Raw genomic sequence first — 25,444 nt, 5'->3', positions numbered from 1 at the left:
GGGAATCGAGGACATCTCCGACGGACCAGCACTATCCGTTGAAGAAGATCGCTGTGAGAAGCACTACGTAGCTACTACCACCCGTGATCCTTCTGGAAGGTATATCGTCAGTCTTCCTCGAACCGGCAATCCCGATTTTGACCTAGGAAGCTCAAGGGATATAGCGGATCGCCGTCTTATGAGTGTCGAGCGGCGTCTGGAACGTGATCCTGCCACCAAGGACGCGTATCATCGTTTAATGGACGAATACCTCCAGTTAGGGCATATGAAGAAGCTTGTCGATCCAGTAGACGACGATCAACCGCACTGCTACATACCGCACCACGCCGTCTTCAAAGAGTCAAGCACGTCTACAAAGGTTAGGGTCGTTTTCGATGCATCGTGCAAGACATCCTCCGGATATTCATTGAACGACACACTCTTGGTTGGACCAGTCGTTCAGGAGGATCTGCTCTCCATCGTGCTGCGTCGCTATTGTCGTCGACGTGGAGAAAAAGCATCGGCAGATGCTCCACTCTCCGGAAGACCGCAAATTCCTGCGGATTCGCTTCTGGACCAACCCCAATGACCCTATTTCCACTTACGAGCTGCAGACGGTGATCTACGGCACCGCGTCTGCTCTGTACCTTGCAACCAGGACTCTGCAGCAGATTGCACGCGATAATGGGCACCAGTTTCCAGTTTTACGATTTCTACGTTGACGATTTCCTTTCGGGTGCTGATGACGTAGAATCTGCAATTGAAGTGAGGCAACAAGTGACGTCGATGCTGAAAGCTGCAGGCTTAGCTGTTCAACCGCTGCATGAACTTCAGGACGAGCAGGCTGTTTCGACTCTGAGTCTCGTGTGGGAGCCGAGAACCGACGCGATACGGTTCAAAGTCCAGCTACCTCCACCGGCCGTAGTCCTGACAAAGCGAAAAGTGATGTCTTACATCGCGCAAATCTTTGATCCACTTGGTCTTGTGGGTCCTACAATTGTGATGGAAAAACTATTCATGCAGCGTTTATGGGCACTGAAGCAGAATGGGGAGGCCTGTGTATGGGATACAGCACTCTCAACCATGCTACAGGAGGAGTTTCATAACACTCTACATTTATTAAGCGAAGTTCGTGTCCCACGATTTGTTTCGCTTCCAAACGCCGTCAATCTCCAACTCCACTTCTTCGCTGACGCCTCTCAAGGAGCTTACGGATCCTGTTGCTACGTACGAGCAGAAACCAGTGGCGGAGTATCTGTTCAGCTACTGACGACAAAATCAAAGGTCACGCCGTTATCCAGTCGACATTCCATCGCTCGGCTGGAGCTCTGTGCTGCACGACTATCAACGCAGCTATTCGAGAAGGTGGTTTTCGCCTTGAAGATGTCACCACCGGCTTATTTTTGGACGGACTCCACTATCGTTCTGCATTGGCTACGATCTCCTCCGAACCGTTGGAAGGCTTTCGTAGCAAACCGAGTGTCACAAATCCAGCACTGTACCGATATCAGTCACTGGAAGCACGTATCCGGTCTCGACAACCCCGCTGACGATATTTCACGTGGGCTCAGCCCCGTCGACATGCTACAATGCAAGCGCTGGTGGAACGACCCAATCTGGTTATCACTCGATTCAGATCACTGGCCGAATCTCATTCCCACCGACGAAGTAGCAGATACTACTGCCGAAGAACGCAATGTGCAACACGTTGCATTGAGCGTCATTCAGAACGATTTCCCCGACAATCTGTTCGCACGTTACTCCAGTTTCTCCAAGCTTCGTCGCGTTACTGCATTCTGTTTACGATACCTGCAATCCTTGCGAGCACGCGCAGTACTGCGCCGAACGGACGCAGACAGCTACCACCAACTCAGTATTCGCAACGAAACCGTTTCTCCAGTCTCCACCGACGAATTGCAACGTGCTGAACTTCATTTGTGTCGGCTAGCTCAACAACAGTCAATTCCTGCAGAGATCTCTCACCTATCGAGCGGTGAACCAGTCATCAAATCATCCGCCATGAAGTGGCTGAAGCCATACATCGACGAAGATCGTATTATTCGCGTCGGTGGCCGACTGTGGAACGCCACACTCTCCGATTACGTCAAGCATCCTATCGTACTCTCTGCCAAACACCAGCTATCGACTCTGCTGGCTAGTTTCTTTCACTTGAAGCTACTGCACGCAGGGCCGCAACTCCTGCTAGCCACACTGCGCCAGAAGTTTTGGATTCTTGGCGGCAGAAATTTGTCCAAATCCGTTTTCCACCATTGCACTATGGTCCAGGATTCAGATTTACGCGGAAAGATGCATTTTACGCCAAAACTATATTTTTTAGAAAAAACTGTTGTTCTACAAAATTGTTCGAAGTAGTAAGGCCATCATTATGGTTCTACCAAAAAATAGGGTGGCCCATCATATAAAAAAAAATAGAAAATATTTTTTTTATTTCTCCGAATATTGACATGTTATGTTCTACAAAGTTGTAGCGCAGCTTATTCCAATCAATTTTGCTAAAAAAACGTTTTCTGTAGCTCTTAAGTTGGCTGATTTAGAGCATTTTTACCTAATTGGATTAGGGTGCACCTCAAAAAACTGTATTTTTGATCTACTTTTTTTGTTTTACATTTCTCGAAAAAGTCGTCTTCAGGTGACTTTTAGAGCTCAAAAAAATGCAGCTTTTGATGGGTAAATACGCTCAATATCTTTTTCCGATCAAAAGTTATAATCGTTTTTCTGTCAAAATTACATTTTTTTCAAAAGTTGATATCTCCGGTTAGGGCAGACCAAAAAAATATATTCACACGGCATCTGAAAGAGAAATTAATATTCTTTATTATGTCAAAAAATTGGAGATAAGTTATTTTTTTATCTCAAGTTTTACCAATTTTACTAAAATCATGTTTTTTCAAAAAAATTCATGTAACTCGACAATGGAAGAAGGTAAAGACAATATTCTTATAGAAAAACACGCGTTTTGAAGAGCCCCAAAAGTCTTCAGAAGGCATGACATTTGTGAGAAATGAAAAATAAAAAATCTACAGCTTTAACACTTTTTATAAGTTTTATCATTATTTTTTTTTATTCTTTTGTTTATTTTCAAGGCTCAGTCGTGTTAAAAAACACTTTGCGGAGCCACGTACAATATTATACAATATAATTTTACAATCATTTTAGGAATAATAAATATAAAAATCAATCTCTTTAACTTTAACATTCATCGCAGTAGCAATTCTTATCTTATCCTCAGCTATCAGAAGTTGTCGCTCATTCTCATCGTCGATCCATTTGTACGATGCAATTCGGTATTTCTTCTTCCTTCGTGGAGAGTCCGGAACAGTTACACATTTGCTTCCTTCCTCGCTCGATGGAGAGTTATTCGCAATATCATTTTTGTTGGTCGGCTCCACACGGGATGTACATGGGCTTCGCTTTGTGTCCGTTTCTTTTACACACAATATCGTTGTTTTTACTCTTTGCTTACTACTGCCGGGCTCAACTCTACCAGTGGCGGCAGCCGGCACTTTTTTATTTTCTTTCTGCTGTATAGAGATGCTTCGTCGTTCATGTAGCACCGGACAAGATTTTTTTAGGTGCATGTCCGATTTACACACAAAACATTTTGGTTTAACGCCATCATAGTAGATTCTCCCTTTCAAATTACAAAAGTAAAGAACCTCCGGGATTACCTTTTCGATCTCAATCTATAGACCGCGAACTCCAGTAAACATATCCAAATGATAGTCTGTTGGAAACCGTTCGCGTACTGTGCGCTTTACTTTTCCGTATTTCGACATCACGGAAGACACATCCGAATCGGAGATCTCCGGCGGCAGGTCAAAAATCCGTACGTAGCGAGTATTTCCTCCGGCTACAGACATCTGCACTATTACCTGCTCCCATTCAAATAGTTGAATGGTAACAATTCAGCATTGTTTTGCAGTACAAACTTCATCGCCTCCTCGGTTTTGAACCGAATAAATACCGACTTTTCGTCCGATATTTTATAGGTAGTTTCCATTAATTTCTGATCCCCTTTTAATGATTTAACAAAACGTGCCATATCAACCAAAGTTGGTTGAATGGCACACTCGGGGAACAGAAACGCTAACGTGTTCTTCACCACCACACTGCCTGACATTGCGACTGGTAGGTATGGATACCGCGAACGATACAAACAGCACCGAAAAAAAGCCTGCTTGTGAACCTGCTTGTCTGTTCACATCGAGGTGTGATCGTCCACTGTAGTTTTATCATTATCATCGTCTTGCAAGATTTACGAAAAAAGATGCATTTTCGGCCTAAAGCATACTTTTGAGAAAAAAAAATGTTCTACAAAGTTGTTCTGAATACTTGCGCCCTTAATATAGAGTTACCGAAAAAGAGGGTGGGCCATTTTATAAAAAGGTGAAATTTTTTTTTTATTTTGCGGAAAATTGACATAAGGGGACATCCACAAAGTACGTCACGCTCTTAGGGGGAAGGGGGTTCCGAGCAGCGTGACGACTCATACAAAAATTTTAGAGTTTTAATACAAAAAGTGTGATGAAGGGGGGAGGGAGGTTGAAAGTCGCCATCGCCCTAAGATGCTCAATAATAATTAATCAAAACTTAATCGTTTGGTTTGTCGTATAATAAACAATCGTTTGGTGACGACAGAAAGTTGCCCTATAGTAACAAAATCACAAGCGCGCGTCAGAGGGAGATGAAGCAATAAATTTGTTCTAATGAATGAAATCACTAACAACAACTAAGCTACCACGGCGATTCCATTGAAACAGTCTATTTTTGCCACCATCTTCTTCTTCTTATCGGCATTACATCCCCACACTGGGACAGAGCCGCCTCGCAACTTAGTGTTCATTAAGCACTTCCACAGTTATTAACTGAGAGGTTTCTAAGCCAAGTTACCATTTTTGCATTCGTATATCATGAGGCTAACACGATGATACTTTTATGCCCAGGGAAGTCGAGACAATTTCCAAACCGAAAATTTCCTAGACCGGCACCGGGAATCGAACCCAGCCACCCTCAGCATGGTCTTGCTTTGTAGCTGTGCGTCTTACCGCACGGCTAAGGAGGGCCCCTATGCCATCAACCATTGCCATCAACTCCTTCTGTAGAATAGTCCTGAGAAGAACCTATTTTCTTTCACCAATGCGCTTTTCCAATAACTAACTGCAACAAAACGCTTGTTGAAACCTTGCGTAGAAATTTCACTTCGCGCTGTTATTGTCTAACGGCCAGTCAGTGACTATTCGGTAAGACGCCAAATGGTGGGAATAAATTTTCAGCATCGCCACTGCATCAAGCAGAATCGCAACAGATGCCATTTTTGTAATCAACCTTTTCTAAACATAAAATGCTGGTTCGTTAAGGTTTATGGACGACCACCGACGCCGTCGATCACCACCAATGCCGTGGTTTTTCGTTGGAAATGCTACCATCGCCTTTAAGCAGATGTGTCCGCTCTGCGTGAAATATTGTTCGAACTGAGGACCCGCAAGTTTCATGATTTTGATGTCTGTGCTAGCGATGCATGGACGGGTTTGGTTGTTTTAATATTTCTAAACTGTTTGACTATTTTCAATAGTAAATAGTTAAAAATCTCTATTTTTAGAGCAATACAATGAAGCCTTGACTCATCCATGATCGAATGGTCCAAAAATATTTGAAATTCATCGAGAAACGGCTAAGTTATTAACGTTCAAAGTCTATCATATTTTCGTGATGGTCTCCGATTTTCACATCCGCAAAGTGTACCCCAATATAGAAAAGACAGACGTATTCCTACGTCAAAAGTAGAAAAAAGGATAGAAAACTGGGAAGCAAAAAGTGATAAAGTGATAACAGAAGTTATTTGGCCAATAGTAAAATGTGAAAAATTATTATCATCACTAGAATCGCATAAAGAGATATAATGACATACTTCTAACATAGTCAACCAGACATAACACTCAGGATTTCTCCATTTCACAGTTATATATTATGAAAATTACCGCGGGCTTTTATGGCAGCCTATAACCATGGAGCACCTAAATGACTTCGAACTGGCGGATGGTGTTGCACTCCTCGCGCAACGGCGCTCTGATATGCAAAGTAAACTCAACAACCTTGCCGAGCGCTCCTCTTCGGCAGGTTTAGTCATCAACGTCAACAAAACCAAATCGTTGGATGTAAACACGGTGACTCCTTCCAGTTTCACAGTAGCCGGGCAACCAGTGGAGAATGTTGAAAGCTTCCAATATCTTGGTAGCCAAATGGCGTCAGACGGCGGTACCAAGATCGACATAGGCGCACGGATCAAGAAAGCAAGGGCTGCCTTTGCGAGTTTAAGAAATATCTGGAAGAACAGGCAGATAAGTGAACGCACCAAAATACGAATTTTCAACTCTAACGTGAAATCTGTGCTGTTATACGCTAGCGAAACATGGTGTGTATCAGTGGAGAACACTCAACGGCTGCAGGTGTTCATTAACAGATGCCTGCGGTATATAATTCGGGCCTGGTGGCCTCAGAACTGGATCTCAAACAACGAGCTCCATCGTCGTTGTCACCAGAGGCCGATAGCAACAGAAATTCGGGATCGGAAGTGGGGCTGGGTCGGCCACACTCTACGTAGGGGCGGCAACGAAATCTGTAAACAAGCATTAGACTGGAACCCAGTGGGACATCGCAGCAGAGGCAGACCCAGAGGCTCATGGCGGCGAAGCCTCAATAAAGAAATAAAAGAAGTCGACCGAAATCTAACCTGGCAACAGGTTAAAGCGATAGCCGGACAACGTTCAGGATGGAGATCTTTCAAGTCGGCCCCTTTGCACCAGCGGAGGTGTACAGGATCCATAATCAAAAATATTATGAAAATAAGGCACAAAATTCAATTCACTTGTATTTTAAGGATGCATGTAATTGCAATGCTCTTCATTGAAGATACACAGAGTGGGGTAAAACAACAGCTTGTGAAAATCATTCTAATTTCGCTGTTTCGACAGATGCGCTTATTTAGACCTCCAATGTAGGTAATAATATCTGAGACGAGACTAGCAAACCCGCAGCTTCTTTTTTTTTTTACCCTTGTTCTTCTTTTCATCACAGCTGCATCACAATTGACCATGGATTTTCAACTGTAGAGAGACCCTTCTTAGCATAATAAAAAAAGTTGCTTTTTATAAACTTATTTCCACAACGATTTTCATATCAGAAAATAAATACATATTCAAAACTATTCAATAATAGGTAAGCTGTCCGTCTATTTGGGAAAACTTTTCGTAAGAAAGAGAGGTCTTCGTAAAACAATAACCATGTGGAATACTTTATATGAGATACCATTACTTTTACATAAGGGGCCGTACACTAATTACGTTAGCTTTTTTTTCTGGGTTTTTCAACCCCCCCTCCCCCATGTAAGATTTTTTCCATACAAATCATTTTTTATTTATATGGAACGTATGAAAATTGTAGACCCCCCTCCCCCCTTAAGTGCTTACGTAATTAGTGTACGACTCCTAAGTAGCAGTTCATGACAGCGGCTGACCGGCAAGCAGATGATTTTTTTCCACTTTGTAAGTCCCGTCCCAGGATATGATCGTCTCTAGTGCACTATGGAGACGCATGGTTGGTCAATCAATTATTATCGTCCTCCATAAAGTGTGTCACATCATACACACTTATGCTGGTGCAGGTCCATGCACAGCACTCTTTTTAAGTGCAACAAAACTAACAAACTATCCAGCATTCTCTAACAGAAACAGGCAGATATCTACTTGCTTCTAAGAAAACCGACTCAGACGAAAAGTCAAGACAAGTAACGACAAACGAACGATAAACAGCAGTAGGAGTTTGAACTTCATTTCAATCGTGCCAACTATCGTTACCAGGACACCGAGACTGACTGCAGCCGGCAGCCAGCTGCAGACGGAATGGTAAATTAATTTCGATTCCAAGAGTGCTCTCATGAATTAGTTATTTCAGAAGTAATTCCGAGTCGTGCCAGTCTGCTGCGGGGGCGCGACAAGAAATCTCACTGCAGATGGGTGTTTGTTACGAATCCGACGTTTCATTTTATTTTTCCATAAAATGAAAAAAAAAATCTCATTGGTTTAATATCACCTAATTTTCCGCCACAAACCAAGAAAAGCAACTTCCTTATGCCAGACGTTCAAAGTTTCGCTCAAAATGCAGAAGGAAGAGATTACAACCTTGAGCAGGGAAGGAGAAAGTTTTCACGAATCCTCCCAATCTCATTGCGCCCCACGCCACACCAGTCGGGGTCCGTCCCGGAGCAAAACGCTTCCGTTCAGTCAGATATCGAGCAATGAAATGGAAAAGCATTTGTTTTGTGTGTAATTAACAGCGCTTTTAATGCTTCATTTATGTTAATGACTCAACCGGGGGGGTCTCGGCACAAGCGCTCGAGGAATATCTTTCACACTTCTCGCCTCAAAAGGCTTATGATTCGGAACGGAGCGAATGAACAGGGAAATATAATAATGAAGTGGCGCGGTGGGTATTTAATTTTGATTTCCTTCTCAAGTGGATGTCGACTTTGCACAGGATTCAGGGGCCGAGAGCAGCAGCACCCAGTAAGGTGTTTAACTGTGTGTTTTGAATTTTAAAAAGCAACAACCGAGTGCCATTCAGAACATCTGCTCCTGGACCGTTTAGTTTAATGGCGGTACAAGTGATGAATGGGTCTTGGCAGAACATGTCCAAAGCACTACTGGATTGAGTTCGTCAGAAAAGGGACTTTCTTTTGGGTGTTCTTTCTCTGCACAGCTTTAATCCAGTCAGGGACGAAGATGGTCGAAAATAGAATTTGCTCACTATCCAATCAATTCGAATCACATTTTTTCCTTTCACCTACATTCATTTGACCTCTCTGGACCAGAGCAGACTGCCAACAGCGGCGCATAGAAGGAGACGACTCGTTGATGAAGTCGAAACATGCACGTCACGCTCGTTTGTCAGCACACGTTTTCTGGTCAGTGGGTGATTTGCCAGCATTGCTGCCGATGGTCACATCCTTCCATCCCTGATGACCGACCATAAAAGAAAGCACAAGCGACTGAGTGGGCGACGACAGTGCCAGTGGTAGTAGCTGCATTGCTCAGAGCGGGTGGACAGCACATTATGGCCGAGAAAATGGTAAACAAGATCGGTGGGTGGCCGTCTCTGCTGGTTGCAATTCGATTACGGCAAAGGCCACCAGCCCGCAGTAGGAAGCGTCACGTTGAGGAATGCCGGACCTCGAACGTGTGAAGGTCCATTATCTTGTTCGTAGGAGAGGCAAACAAGCAAGTTGATTGTCTCACGCACTTTTCCGACTCTTCTGTTGGTGGTGGTCATCAAAGTAACATAGATGACATGTGCAGTACAGAGTGAGCAATTCTTCGATGACGAGATAAGAGTAATCAGTTTGGATTTGTGGATAACTTGAAATCAAAGTTGAGGAAAAGTCAAGAACAAGAAGAAGAGGCATCATTTAAGTATGCTGTTTTTCTTCATCTTGGATTCTTTTTATTCGAACAGAAACATAAAGGATTATCAACCGCATTCTGTTTCTGCTCAAGTTTGCTTACGACGAAAGATGATGGACATTTTATTTAATGTAAAAAACGGTTCACTTAAGTCGGATTCGGTCAAATATTTTGACTCCCTTGTTCGTACATTAGGAAAGGCGATTCTAAAACGCCAGAATATTATTAATTAATATTCGAGAGAAACAATGAACAGTACTACCACCACGCTCAGGCAAACAGACATTATACTAAGGGACAGTTCATTTTACCGTTCGAAGATTTTTTAGGTTATCAAATAACCACACACAGATCTGAAGCATTCAAATTCTAAGGCGCCACAAGTCAAAACTAGCTCTAAAAATCCGCCACATTGTTCGACATCACTGAACAGGCCCCTCAAAAACTTACATTTTTTTCTTCTGAAAGCTTTCGCTTTCCTACTCTCTTAGAGTTTGAATATTCGAAATAAAACAATCACTTGTTTTCGTCTGAGGATGTTGGTAACTCTAGTCAGTTGATCGACCGCGTCGAAAGCAAACTGTACCTTAAGTAAGAGTTTCCGAGTAACACACATGTTGTAGAGTAGTTACAGTAACTGTAAAATCGAACATGTTCGGCAGTTTCAAGTAGTCGACGATGGATCGCATTTTCAAACAGCTTGGCTAACTCTGAGAGAAGGCTGATGGAACGACAACTTTTGGGAGAGGAAGGATCCTTATAAACAATAGGGCAGCTAAACAAAAATTTCCACTAAGGTTCGATTTGGGTGTCGTCGGCAGAAAGTGAAATTTTCTGGCAAGATTTTTTGATTTTGTTTCTGTTAGTTATTGGAAAATAAATCGATTTTTTCGGGCTACCATTTTGTACAGAAAATGGGGGTTTTGAAATTAATTTTCCTTATAATGCAATATTTGGTCTTTTGGCGACAATAGAAAGTTGCCGTTCGGTAGCAGAATCACTGGCGCGCATCGAAGGAAGATTATGCAATAAATGTGTTTAAATGGATGAAATCACTAACAGCAAACTACACGCCAAACGCCGATGCCACCGAAACAGTCCATAATTGCAATTCAACTTTTTCTTTCCAGAAAATGCTGGTCCTGAGAAGAATCATTTTTTTATGAACCTATGCGTCTTTCCAACAATTAACTATTACCAAACGCTTGTCGGAGCCATGCGTTGAAAATGGCAGCGAAAGAAAACTTCTATGAAGTATTAGAAATTTTCTATGAAAAATTTAGAAATTGCCAATAAATAAATCAGGGTATGAGCAATAAATACATGTTTTGTCTTTATTAGCGAGATGTTTAAACCAAGGCTGGCACTTCTCATTATAAATAAATATAAAATTTCCAGAAATAATGTTAAATTTCCATAAACAATTAAGAATTTTCCACTGAACAAAAAATAAATTGGCACTTCAAAAGCAAAAATTGCAATTATAAAAGAAGAACTTTCATAAAGAAATCGAAATGTTCAAAAAAAAATACCCATGAATAAATCAATATTATCAATAAACCATTACAATTTTTTTCTACGAAATAATCAAGAGGAGCAACTACAAATAAAAAATAATTTCATAAAAAAAACAATAAAATTGATAAAGTTTTCCATGAACTTTAATTGTTTTTAAAGAAAGGGTCATCTATGGAAAAAATCCTCAGTTTTATTGCTTTTCTATATTTCTTTATAGAAATTTTCATATGTTTTGATTGCTCTTTATTGTTTTTTTTCGTGGAAAGTTTTTAATGTTTTGTGTAATAAAAAAAAATGTATTGTGTATATTGATTTATTTATTGAAATTTTGTATTTTTCTCCTTGGAACATTGCAATTTTTGCTTTACTTGTTCGTGTTTTCTGGAAAATTCTTAGTTGTTTATGGAAATTTTGCATTAATTGTGGAAATTTTATATTTATTTATTACTCATACCGTGATTTCTTTATTGGCAAGTTCCTAACTTTTTATGGAAATTTTTTATTTTTCTAGGGGGAGTTTTGATTTTAGTCATTGAAAATGCTACAAGCGCCTTTGTGCTTCTGTATCTGCTTGGCGGGTGTGGGTCATATGGCATAAAGTCATTTAGCATAACGCCATTTGGTATAAGGTCAATTGGCATAAAGACCGTTTGGCATAACGGCCATTTGGCATAATTGAGAACAGCGGCAAAAGTGAGGATTATTTGGCATAACGGACATATAACATATTTTTTTGTGTTCATAAAATTAGTTACTAGACTAACTGGTGCTGAAAAAACTTGGAATGGTGAATATGACAGGTCTGGGTCATTTGGCATAACGCCATTTTGCATAAGGTCATTTGGCATAAAGACCATTTGGCATAATGGTCAATTGGCATAACGGACATTTGGCATAATTTCTAACTGTGAAAGCGAAAGGGATATTTCATGTAATGTTTAGCGTAGATAAAGTAGGTCGAGGCTGTTTTCTGATAAATTTAGACTGATGGTAGACATTTTCCGGAAGAACAAAATAACAAAACGGAAGAACTACTTCCTAGAGAGGGATCACATCCATCATTGACTTATTCCGGCCACATGCCTACTTTTAAAGTAGGGATTACATCCACCATTGCTTCAATCCGGGCATGCGCCTTAAGACAAGATCAAATCCAGCACACTTGTCGTAGACGAGTTACTAAAACCAATCAAGTCACAAATGAGTTATTGCAACCAAATCAATCTGAATTGTGCTTTTCGGGGAAGAGATCACATCTACCATTGCCATAATCCGGCCACACGCCTACTTTTAAAGAGGGGATTACATCCATTACATCCATTCTTTCCACGATAGGATAATGTCTTTTTAATACTGTTATCGACGGGTGTTATATTTACTATTCCGGGGTGTTTTCCGCACCAATTTGTCACCATTTAGCGAACGCAAAAGAAAAATTATGCCAATTGCCCGTTATGCCAAAAGACCCTCACTTTTGACGTTGGTTACAATTATGTCAAATGTCCGTTATGCCAAATGACCCTTATGCCAAATGGCCTTTATGCCAAATGGCTCCTGAGTATGACACAGCTCAATAATAATATTAAAATACATAATCCTTTTGAAGAAAGCATGCATTAGCCGAGTATGAAGCAATGATAAATGTGATTGTACGACAATTCCCCGAAAACCAATTCCCCGAATGCAATTTCCCCGAATGTAACAATTCCCCGAATGGAATTTCCCCGAATGTAACAATTCCCCGAATGTAACATTTCCCCGAATGGAACAATTCCCCGAAAATAAAATACCTCTTCAAACACATCTTCGCAATCGACTGTATGCGTCTGAAAAAAGCAGCGTTCAAAGATACATTCAAGAGTGTCTTATAGGAGAATATCAGCTGAATAGCCTTTGGTAGTATTTGTAGTTCTTGATCCTCCAAAATGTGCTGTTGAATTATAAAGATATCAGAGTACAGTGTTTTCTAAGGTAGTTTTGTTCTCCTAAGATAGTATCAAACTGCAATTCCGATTGAAAGCTTTTTGGTAAATATTTTTCCTATCTTCGAAATCAAACTCCTGTATATACCTTCTTCAAATATATAATGCAATGGTGGATGTGAATCCTTTTAAACAAAAATAATGCTATGCCCGGAAAGAGGCAATGGTGAATGTGATTACTTCTTCAAAAATAATGTATCTGCTCGGAATAATGCAATGGTAAATATGTCCCTTCTTCAGTGGGTGTTTCACCAGATAATGAATGTTATTATTCGTTCTTTAATAACATGTATCTGCCCTGAATATGATAATGGGAGATGTGATGCATTCTTTGAAAGAAGGCATTTTTACAAAGTAAGAAAATGGTAGATGTGGTCCTTCAAAAATAGGCGTTAGCTCGAAATAATGCAAGGATGAATTAATTGAGAATGAGAATAAGGACTAATCTGATCTCTTATTGTAACTTTCGCGGTGTGACTTTTGATGGATTCTACCTTTTTCAAAATGACCTTTGGAAGAATGCCGTATTTCAGAATGTTATATCAAACAAATTAGCATTTTCTTAGAAAAGTGTGGTGTAATATAACAGCAGTTTTGAAACATATAATTGCTTCATATCAATCATTTATTATACCTGGCAAGCGTGCTACTTACTCAGTAAACGAATTATCTCCTCTTTTTGCTTTATTGCGGACAGAATTTCTGTCTCGAGAGGCCTTAATTTAAAAAAGGCATTATCTCCTCCATTCTCATTACACAGGACAGACGTGATCATTCATGGAAGGCGTTGTTTCATTCTTTCACTTTATTCCAGACAAACGAGTTCATTTAAAGAAGGGGCTATCTATCCTCTTTGCCTTGTACCGGTCAAATGTGTTCATTTGAGGAATACATTATCACTTTATTTCCCTAATACCGAGTGAGGCTATCATCTAAAGAAGGAATTATCTCCTACCATTGTCTTATACCGGACAGACGCATTCATTTTAAGAAGACATTCCCTTGGCTTTAACCCGGGCAGATGCGTTTATCATACCAAGCAAACTTATTAAGCATTATCTCCTCACTTCGTTTTATACAGATCAAATGCGTTCATTCAAAGAAAGCATTGCCTTCTTTCAGCGCATTGTCTTCATCTTCAATGGCTTTACATTCTATCTGAAACTTGACTGTTTTTCAACTTAGTGTTCTATTATTATTTCCACAGTTAACGAAAGCTTTCCGGTACCTGCCAGTTGCATGAATGTCTTGTGTAGCATGTACAATGGATACATTGTGCACAAAGAGACGAAAATGCTGAAGCATCTTAGGCCGCATCGAGAATCGAGCTCGCAACCTCCAACCTTGGTAATCATACGCCTTTGCACGCATGGCTTACTTGATACTCATCACCTTGTGCCGCACTCAAAAAGAAGGGAGATGCATTCGGGGAAATGTTACATTCGGGGAATTGTTATTCGGGGAAATTGCATTCGGGGAAATTGCATTCGGGGAATTGTTATTCGGGGAATTGTCGTACAATCGATAAATGTTGTCTCTCCATTGGAAATAAAGCACCCATCGGGATGCGTTTGCCCGAGTTTAGGGAATGACGGTGATCCCTTCTTCTAAAGTAGGCAATGTTGGATGTGATCTTTCTTTAATAATAAGCGCTTGCCCGGAATAATGTATTGCTGGATGCAATCTCTGTCTAAAAAGTAGGCACTTGCTCGGATTAAGTCAATGGTGGATATGATCCTTTCTTCAAAAAAAAAAAAAAACAATGTGTCCGACATATGGCGATGATGGTAGGTTTGACCCCTTCTTCAAAAGAAGGAGCTAGCCCGGATCAACACAGTGATCACTTATGATCACTTATTTAAAAGTAGGCGCATCCCCGGAATAGGGCAATGGTGAACGTGATCCCTTCTTTCATAGTATACGCTTGCCTGGATTAAGGCAATGGTTGATGTGATTCCTTTCTTAAAGGTAGGCGTATGTCCAGATTAAGATGGTGGATGTGATACCTTCTTTTAAAGAAGGCATTTGCTCGCAATAAGGCAATGGTGGATTTGATCCCTTTATTCGAAAACAAAAGTAATTCCTTTTATGGAAATACCGTGGATTCCCGGTATATGACCGTTTTTAATCTGAAGATGCTTTTTAATTTAAATCCCGTTCGTTTGAACATCGTTCAAAATAAACATGGTTCAAACGTCATTTAGCACGTGGAATCGAGAAAAGAGAAATGAAACATCGTGAAACAGAACGCATAATTAAAACAAACCAGTAAATAAAGAAACCAGAAATCCTATTTTTCTGATGCAAATAGAGTAATCAGAAATTCAAATCAAAAATTAACCACGTTAATTTGAATGAGGTACCGTTCAAATTATCGGGGGTTCACGGTAAAAGTTTGTCCAGAATCCGGCAATGGTAGATGTGATTCGTTCTTTTGATGTAGGCGTTTTCCTGCAATAAGATGGTGAATTTAATCCTGGGCGTTGGCCTGGGGTAAGGCAATGATGGATGTGAATCCTTCTTTGAAAGTAGGCGTTTGCCTGAATTAAGACAACCTTAGACTTAATCCATTCTTAAAGTAGGTGTTTGACCGCAATGTCAATGACAGATGTGACTCCTCTCTCGGACGTAATTTTGCCGCTTCACTTATCAGTCAGAACATATCCTCCATCTACTCTAACTACGTGAAAAATACATCAAATAATCGTTTCTCTTTAACAGTTCCAAATTATGCCAAATGTCCGTTATACCAAGTGACCCCCTTTTTGGCAGTTCAAAATTATGCCAATACCGTTATATCAAATGGCCGTTATGCCAAATTACCTTATGCCAAATTGCGTTATGCCATATGACCCAGACCCGTGCTGCTGTATACGCAATGCTGCGTCCGCTCTGCGTGAAATCTTGTTCCTATGGAGGATTAAACGCGTCAGTTGCTTGATTTTGAAGTCTGTGCTTGCGATGCATGTACGTGATTGGTTGGTTTACCTATTTCTAAACTTTTTTTTTATCAATTATCGATAATAAATACGTAAAAATCGGTACTTTCAGATGATTACAAAGAAGCGTCCTTGATCGAATGGTCCAACAAAATTGGAAATCCAATGGCCTCTCTAGTTCAATCGAAGTGTCCTTCAAGAAACGGCTGAGATATTAACGTTCAAAGACTATCATATTTTCGTGACGGTGTATCCCAATATGGAGAAGAAAAATGTAGTTCTTCGTCAAGAAGCTTGATTTGGACTTTTGGGTGAAGACAATATTTATTAACAAACCTTAAATATTAAAATCATTGATTGTTGAGCTGGGCAAAGTGAACGAATGGTTCAACGAAAATCAATGTCAAGGGGTATTAACAAAAGTTCCCAAATCTCATCTACGATTCAAATCAAGCGCGAGGCAAACCCCACCCGACTCATGGCCCAGAGAATCGTTCATTATTTGACTTGCTATTTGCATCATTGCAAATCATTGCATGATTTCTGCGTGTTCTTCTTCGTTAAATTTATCGGAGTAACGTTCTCCACTTAAAACAATGGATAATAAATCCATACGTAAACATAAAATACGCTTCGATTGGGTTTTGACACTTTTTGGAGCGAAATCATTTTTCGGCGAATGAGCGAAACGATGCGATTCTACGTGAAAAACTCAAGCGCGATGCTCTCCCTGCAGAATCGCAAGCGAGTCAGCTCGCGCATGAGGCTTCGGTGAGTGAGATTTGAGCATGATTCCACCAACACTGGTCCAAGTATATGTCCTTAATCCCTTAATCTTTGTCCAAAGGGGCTTATTTTCAAAACATCAGTACACCCAGGTTTTTTTTTACGCGGTTGGAATTCATTAATTTATCGGTCAACCTGAATTTTCACAGCTTTTAAAATACCCCCTGAATTTTCTTTGAGTTTTTGTGAATTTTTTCGTGGGGTTAACTCATTGTTTTATTGACGCTGAGGGTCTTAAACGACTAAAACCAAACCGTGTAAAAAAAACCTGGGTGTATCTCTGAAACGAATCTGTGACAAAAAGTCGAAAGACAAAAGGTCGAAAGGACAAAAGGTCGAAAAACAAAAAAGTCGAAAATACAACAGGTCAAAAAAATAAAAGGTCGAAAGGACAAAACGTCGAAAGGGACAGAAAATCCATAGGACAAAAGGTCGAAATAAATGGACAAATGATGAATAAACAACAAGCTGCTTAAAAAAAAAGTTAAATTCTCAAGAGCAATTTTTTGAATAACAAACTCTGGAAAAAGTTTCGGAGGAAAACTACTATGGAACATATTATCAAACGAATCGTTAGAGAATGAATTAGGTTGTTAGAGGTAAAAAAGATTGTTGATTTTGGAAGTAAAATTAGCACGAGATCATTTCTATTCATTTGAGTTTCTTGTCCATATCGACCTGTTTCTTTGCGATCTTTTGTCCTTTTCGACCTTTTGTCCTTTTGTCCCTTTTGATGTTTTGTCTGTTCGATCTTTTGTCCCTTTCGATCTTTCGTTCTTGTCTGACAATTTGTCTCTTCGACGTTTTGTCTTTCGACCTACCGGTACTACCGGTTAGACCACTCTAATCCGGTAGGAGAGTATAGGGCACTGCACGGACTGCTTCGTCTCTTTCTCGCTGCAAAGAAATTTGAAAACAACAAGGCCAGTAAACGTCAAAATATATGAGGAACGAAAGAGAAAGATATGTTTCCGTGCAGTGCCCTATAGTTCTCCGGCTGACGACGGAATCCAGGAGGAGAATGTGTCGGCCATTCGCTGGTGGATGGAGCGGATGATGCTAGAGCTTGTATCATGGCAGCTGCCGCTGACAGTCGTTTGTGCGGTTGTAACGGTGGGAGGACTTGGCGAAGAGCCGGGATGGCCGAATAGTTCACCTCGATGAGGGCGGGAAAACGGTTATTCCTCGGAAGGGTCCGAGGATGCCTTCTTTATTATTTCCAGGAGCTCCGCTCGCTTCGGACATCCCTTTGTGGTGGCGCAATGTTTGCGCACTTATTATCGGTCACCTTCATCTTGTCGCACTCGTCCATTGGGTGGGGTCGCCACATTTATTGCAGCGCGGGGCCATGTGACAATTCCGGGTACCATGTCCAAAGTTACATCAGTTTGTACACTGCACAACGTCGCGATGTGCAGGGCTGTATCGCTCCAAGTCGAGGACCGTGTAGTTTATATTGCGGATGAGCTTCAGGCCTTCCAAGCGATAGAACCGTGCTCGATACATTTTCGTCTTGTCGTGACGAGATCCGATTCGGCTATGAGCTTCTTTTCATCCATGTCGTGGAGTCCACGCAGCAAAGCCTCAAGCGGCTTTGTGCTGTTGTGGTCATGTGGTGTAATACTCGCACTTGTGGATCTGAAGAAACTGCAAAGCCGGAATGATGCAATCAAGCTGAATCAAGTAAAGAGTTGGGAGGATTAGTTGAGACAAATGCCTTTTACGGTTGCGAAATTTGAATGCACATGGTTGCCTATTGGCCATTTTTTTAAATAAAGAAACCTAGTGAAGACGCCATTGTGGTAGTGAATGTAGTATTGTATAAGAAATAAAAATAGCCCGCAAAAAAACATTGAATATTTCTTACAGTGTTTAGCTTTATGGATCACACCCTTCACTATCGTCACGGTAAAAAACACCACGAACGCGTTCCAGAAATTCCATTTGAATTCGGGACTGTCACTGTCAGACGAGGCTGCCGTCTCCGAGTCGGATATAGTTGAACGCTACGGATGTGTTGCAAAAAGTGTGACTTGTAATTACGCCAGCATTCGGCTGGTTCAGCAATTATGACAGTCATCTTGTAAAAAATGGAAATGTGCACTCTTGCGTCCATAAGTTCCTGAAGATCAGTACAGTCGCTGCTGTTGCCGGGTACGGTTGCGAGTTCGCTATGCTTTGCTAGTCATTTCGGCTTTGGGACAGTTCGTCGAATGACATTTCGTCGAATGACGTTTAGTCGAATGACATGTAGTCGAAAGGACATTCGGTCGAAGGGACATTTAGTCGAATGGACATTTTGACGAATGGAAATTTAGTCAAATGGACATTTAGTCGAATGGACATTTAGTCGAATGGTCATTTGGTCGAAATGACATTTATACATTTTTGGTTATATTTTAATGAATAATCCACAAGATACATGAATAAACTGGTTAGAGGAATTCAGTGGACATGAGGAATTTTAATCAGCAGCCGAAGAAACGAATAAGGAAGCCAATGAGGATTTTTCATCTGAGCTAACAGAAACTTCTGGAGACCCTGGTGATTAAACCAATGATATCAATGTTATTTTGCTAATACTTCATCGCAGTCGGCTTTGGAACATTTCATTGATTGACATTTGGTCGAATGGAAATGGTTTTCTTATTCTTTTCATTGATACTCTTTCTTCCACTCAATATGTATACAATAATTAGTTCAGTATAAAATGGTCTTTCAACCATAATTCGTTAGTTATTGGCCGAAAATTTAATTTCGACTAAATGATCATATGACCTAATAGGCCATCATACACAGATTCGTCTCATATTTGCGAGAATTTCCGATGTACATGGGACAGTTATGCGTGTATCGGTAGTAATGTCTATTCGGCGTCATGTCTAATGACGAAACATCACTCGACTACATTTCTTTTGACCAGGTGGTATAGATTCAATGTAGTCGGTTAGAGGGGTTCGCGGAAGTCAATATCCAGTCGGGAATAATATCGGAATATTTATTTATTATTTATTCTTTTTATCAACCCATCATTCTTTGGACAATATTGGAACAATAATTATATGACTTTTAGGAAAATCATTTATTTTTTAATTGTTATTGGCTTAAGTTCTTTTCTTTCAAATATCCATTCGACGGAACGTCATTAGACTAAATGTACCAAGATTATTATTTCGAAAATCCACTTTCGACCAAACGTCATATAACCAAATGTACGAAGATTCTTCTTTCTAAAATCTGATTTCGACCAAATGTCCATTCGACGTAGTGTCCTTTCGACTAAATGTCCCACGTCTCTACTGGATTAAAAATTCATTTTCGACTAAATGTCCCTTCGACCAAATGTCCATTCGACGTAATGTCCTTTCGACCAAATGTCATTCGACTAAATGTCATTCGACGCAGTGTCTTTCGACGAAATGGTATAGATTCAGTCATTTCGTACGTTCGTTTTGCTTTGTCGTTTTGCTTTGTCGTTTTGCTTCGGTCGTTAACTTTTCCTTGCTTATCGCTTGTGCTGTTGAGTCGCAAACTTCCAATGCGATTCGTTCGAAATGTTTCTCAATTTGATTTTGCTGGTGTAAACGGGAATGTGCATTATCTTTCGATCAATTGAGCGTTCGAACATAAACAAGAATAAGGGTGAATAAACGTTTCCAATTATGTTTACCCTGATTATGATGATCCACCGATGCTAACGGAAGCTCAAGTGAAAATTCATCAACGTAAGTGTTCGAACCAGTTTGAACTAAATTTCCAGAGCAGTTTTTTTAGCGCAACATTTGAAACTGAACAAATTTCATTAGTTTTTATACTTAAAATAATTAATTAAACTTACATTATATAGTTCCTTGACTTCACTAACCAGTTCAATAGCGGGTCTCAGTTAACTATTCGATCATTACAACTTCACTGCAGTTCTTTATCGTTTGTTTACGTATACACTTTTCTACTCTGTTCGGACTCTTCACGATTTCCGCCTACCAAGAATTCATCTACTTCTTCATTCAATGAAACTACCTACTAATTTCAGCCACCTTTGATGCTGCATCTGAAACTCAAGGTGGTGCTAACAGTAAGGTTGAATCCGGAAGTGCAGAACTTATCCCTGTATCAAAATTTACAAAAATAAAGCAATCGTTGAATCGGCGTACAAGAAATATAACGATCTTCACGACACAATTCTCGAGTTGGTTAGTGAGAAAGAACGGATTGCTCAATATGGACACTATTCAGAATTTATAGATTTGTATGATCAAGCGATATGATGATACTGGAAGAACAGCATGAGGGCAAGAACCACCAAAACGTTGAAGCGTATCCTCAAGTTCCAACTGTTAAACTCTATCATTCATATAAGGCACTGGTGGAATCAGCAGCTGGTTTGATAGACGCTAGAACAATCAACGAAGGGAACTATGCTATTATGCATGGGCAATACTGGAAGGGAGATATGAGAACAAACGATATACGATTGGAAAATACATCGTAAGCCTTCTAGCATTGAAAAAGGTGAGCAAAGAGTGCCATATAGACTATATATGATGACGATGAACAAAGCTCCAAAACTGCAATTTCTGCGGCAAGAATCATCTAAACTTTACATTCCGGTTCCCAGGCGAATTTGATAGTGCACTCCACGATTGAGATTTTTGGATTACCACAAAACCCATCATCGGTCATCGTCGCTGGAGTTAACAACACTAGAAGTCAAATAAAAATAAAAATAGCACTAGTGTAGCTCGTATGTGTTTGCATAGTTCCAGATCTAGGGAACCCTTTTTATTATGATCGTTTCTGCTTGCTAAACAACCCAACTAACTATGTTCAGAGTTCAAAACTAAGAACACCAAGCCACGCTCTTGGCTCATGTTCTGTTCAACATGCATCTCTGCCTGGAAGGGTACATTTTTGGCGTTAAGGCGAATCTGTTTACAATGAAGGTGCGATAATGCGGTCACGTGCAATATCATAATTTTTAAAAGACAAGAACACCGTCTTCGACCAGAGGTCGTACAAACTGAACACTTAACAATTAGACAACGGACAGGACACCCAGTGGACCGGTGGAGAATTCTTCGATCTCCAAAAAGTTTCCTTCTTACCGGGGTGGGAGTCGAACCCACGCTAGAGAGACGATTGACATCGCTAACCACACGGCCACGAAGCCCACAAATAATGTACAAGAATAAAAGATTAAATTAGAAAGACAGTATACGATTACTTTTTTTTACCAAACAAGCCTTCAGCTTGTCTTGTTGGAAATTACTCCTGGATTCCACATGACGCCCGGAGATTGCTCTACAGCCACTCATCTTACGCCACGGCTAGACAAGTTTCCCAACAAGTCGTCGGGGGTGACAATGGGTCAAATGGGGGTGAGAATGGGTCACTGTCTCAACTACTTAGAATTCTTGTTATATAGATTGAATGTATCTGAGGGCAAGAAGACTAAAATATAAGAGACCTTTTTGACCGATTTTGTTCTACGACCTCTAGGCTGCCGGTAAGAGCAATGACCCATTCTCACCCCCTAGACCCATTGTCACCCCCTATGGTGGTAGTTATTTCAGGTTTTTTACGATTTACAATATTTTTTTCATTTTACCGACTTTTATTTCCAATTCTTTTAAGTTTCATCATGAAACCATGTCCCACCAGAATTCCAATCCAGCATCTATCAGAAGTTTCAGCTCGGATTTCTCCTGAAAAACATTCTACAAAATATCAACTGTCCCACACACGAAACAGTATTTCGAAGCATATCTGCTCTCCACCCCCGCGACAGAAAATATGATCTCCAAATGCAAAAGTTATTCTCTATAATCCCTTCAGAAAAATAAACTCTTTCCCGGAGACAATAAACCAAGAAGACTAATCTTCTAATTCCAATTAATGTCGTGTTTATTTTCCGGCACACATATCTGATTCGCCATGCCGCCATATCCGATTCAGTGAGGACGCTCATTTGTGATTCTTCCTCCTCGCACTCCCACGACAACAGAATAACAGAAAGCTCGAAAACTTTCGCTGATCCTTGTCAGCGGGGTTAATCTAATCGAGATATGTAGCGCTGTATGTCGCGACCAAGTCTTCATTTCGGCCACCGCACCGTCACCGTCGAGGGTGAAACTTATTCCGAAGCTCTTCATGGACAGTAATCTAACCGATTATAGGGAAAAGTATCACAACCAGCAAAACAGAAGAGGGAGCAAAAGAGACATATTCTTACGCTGGTTTGTCTTAATTTGATGTGGCATTGCTCTCGAACAGAAGTTGGATATCACTTCCATCATCATCATCAGCGCACCGAAGAGTAGTGAGTCCAACCATGAAGCCACGACAAGTGCTGGTACGGTGGCTCTGGTTCCTGGTAATGGATTCCGGCTATCGCGTGTAGTGACTTCGGAAAATTACATCCACTTTGCATCGAATGGCAGCGGAGAAACTTTTGCTGTAAAGTACCCCGTATCATCAAATAATTTCTTTATTGCAATGTTTCAATAAAATTTTATCTTGTACGCTTTCATCTCAATACACTCAGCGCCGTTCTCCATGCTCAGCACCGCCGAAGGGATCACACGTTTAGCCGTTCAACAACTCGTCTTTCAGATTCCCCCACGCCCAACTTGATCAGTCTGTATCTCGCCCCCATCAGCTTCGGTCCGGTTCGGTGCGGTGGTCCGATGGAAGTAACCACGCCAAAGCGATAGCCAAACAGGACACGACGACGATGGGGGTGTGCTTGTTGTAATGGTCATCATAACATGAAAGCTTCCGACTAAATGAAAGTGAAGCAAAACCGAGCCAAAAGAAGCAAAGCGACCCAACCGCCACCACCGAACCACGTCCAGCCAAACCCTTTCGATCGGGGAGTAGCTGATGCTGTTCAGCGCAAAACCACACGACGATGGACCCAAACCCGACGACTCGTGCTGGCGATGCGGGGAAGATTGGTGAAAATCGCCATTCGCCGGAGGACACGTTCTGTTGTAGTGGATCATTGGTGGAACCGGCGGCGATGGGGTTAGAGCGGTGTTAGAAAATGATTTAGGACATGAACACCTTTCTTTTTTATTAGAAAGTGGTTTCGGGAAAATTTTAGCGGATTGTAGGGTTTGTGTGAAGCGCAGGGTGTGCGCCGGTCGTCTGTGGTGGATTGTACGACTTGATTGGAAAAGCACTTTGCGAAAGAGCGTAGTTGCTTTCCAGTGTATCCATCCTTTGATTTCCGTGGCTTTGCTTTGGCTTTTCTTTTACCCGATGGTGTTTTGCTTGATTGAGTAGTTCATTGGAAACACTTATGGTATCTAAGAATCCAATGCTTTTTCTTACCACGCAAACCCATTCTCTGAGAAGGTGTGATAACTTTTATACATGCAACAGTCCATAAGTCGAGACAAGTATGCACGAGACACTGAAGATAGCCTTACTGTTGAGGTTGAAACACATCTGTAACAATTACAAAGTGGTGGAGTTAAATGGAGTAGTACTAACTCGTCTTAAGCGCCGTACACTAATTACATGAGGACCAATCGAGAAAGGGGGATTTTGTTATGTTCTTACACTACAAATACAATTAATTTGCATGAAAAGGTCAGCCAGATCATCTATTCATCGACTTCAAAGCTGCGTATACCTATATTGCAATAAATCGAGACCAGCTATGATAGTAAATACATGAACACGGATTTCCAGATAAACTGATATGGTTGGTCAAAGCGACGATGTATCAGGTGATGTGCGTTGTTCAGGTTTCAGAGATCTCGAGGCCCTTTGAAACGCGCAAATGATACGAACTATCGACCCTGCTATGCAACATCGATATGGAGAGAGTAATACAAAGTGCAGGGATTGACACGAGTAATACGATTTTCACGATGCACGTTCAGTTATTTGTTTTCGCCGATGACATTGATATTATGGAACGTAACTTTGAGAAGATGAAGGAAGTCTACATCAGGCAGAAGCTATGCAGATTGGACTAGTCAGTAGTCATCAACACGTCGAAGACGAAGCACACGATAGGAAAAGGCTTAAGAGAAGACAATGTAAGCCACCCACAATAGGTGTACTTGGGCTCAATCGTGACCCCCGAAACGATATCATAGAATGCAGAATCGCTGTACCAAACTAAATATCAACAACCCGCTTATTAAACCGGTTGTAGTCCTCTACGGACACGAGAGGACCTATGCGCCTATGGACGGCAAGGTGCGCAGTGAGCAAGGCAGATTATTCAGGTGGATGACGATTTATGGACCCTCCGTATACTGCGAAGTTAGCGATGTGCAGCCATGGACCGAGCTGAATGAAGATGACTTTTATGTACTGTAAAAACCACTTCGGCCTTAGTTTGAGTAAATTATAAATTAGTTTATTGTAAAAGATAGATATATTAACAATTTTCATTCTAAATTTGCAGAAAAAAATTGAGTAAAATTTTAGTAATTGAGTGATTTTCAACCTTTCCTAATGCTCGGGGACTCTTTCAAATGTCATGTCCTGGCAATTGATGTGCAAGAAAAACGAACAGTGGGTAATGTCTGTGACATAACCGCTAAGTGGACGTAGGACTTGACTTGACCATGCCTTTAAGATACATAATATGTCCAAATTTCTCACATCAACTATTTTGGATAAATAATCGGCGTTGCATACCATTCCTTGGCAAAATCTTCTCATCAAACCGACACAGAGGTCAAATCTACCTCGAACAAGAATCATCAAAAACAATTCAGGAAGTATCTGCCCGGTCACGGAA

General features: G+C 40.8%; 2 protein-coding genes across 2 annotated transcripts in view; both read left to right on the top strand.

Moving 5' to 3' along the window:
- Window positions 1–25,444, top strand: part of LOC134222887 (uncharacterized) — a 636,084-nt gene that overhangs the window by 67,103 nt on the left and 543,537 nt on the right. The window lies entirely within an intron of this gene.
- On the top strand, window positions 664–23,434 carry LOC134206039 (uncharacterized). Its single transcript, XM_062681722.1, has 3 exons — window positions 664–2,137; window positions 14,163–14,302; window positions 23,339–23,434. Exons 1-3 carry the CDS (start codon window positions 664–666, stop codon window positions 23,432–23,434), a joined length of 1,710 nt encoding a protein of 569 aa, XP_062537706.1.

This window comes from Armigeres subalbatus, chromosome 1 (assembly GCF_024139115.2).
Source record: "Armigeres subalbatus isolate Guangzhou_Male chromosome 1, GZ_Asu_2, whole genome shotgun sequence".
In the NCBI taxonomy this organism is placed as follows: domain Eukaryota; kingdom Metazoa; phylum Arthropoda; class Insecta; order Diptera; family Culicidae; genus Armigeres; species Armigeres subalbatus.
Note: the sequence above shows the minus strand (reverse complement) of the source record. Positions and strands in the feature narration are given on the sequence as shown.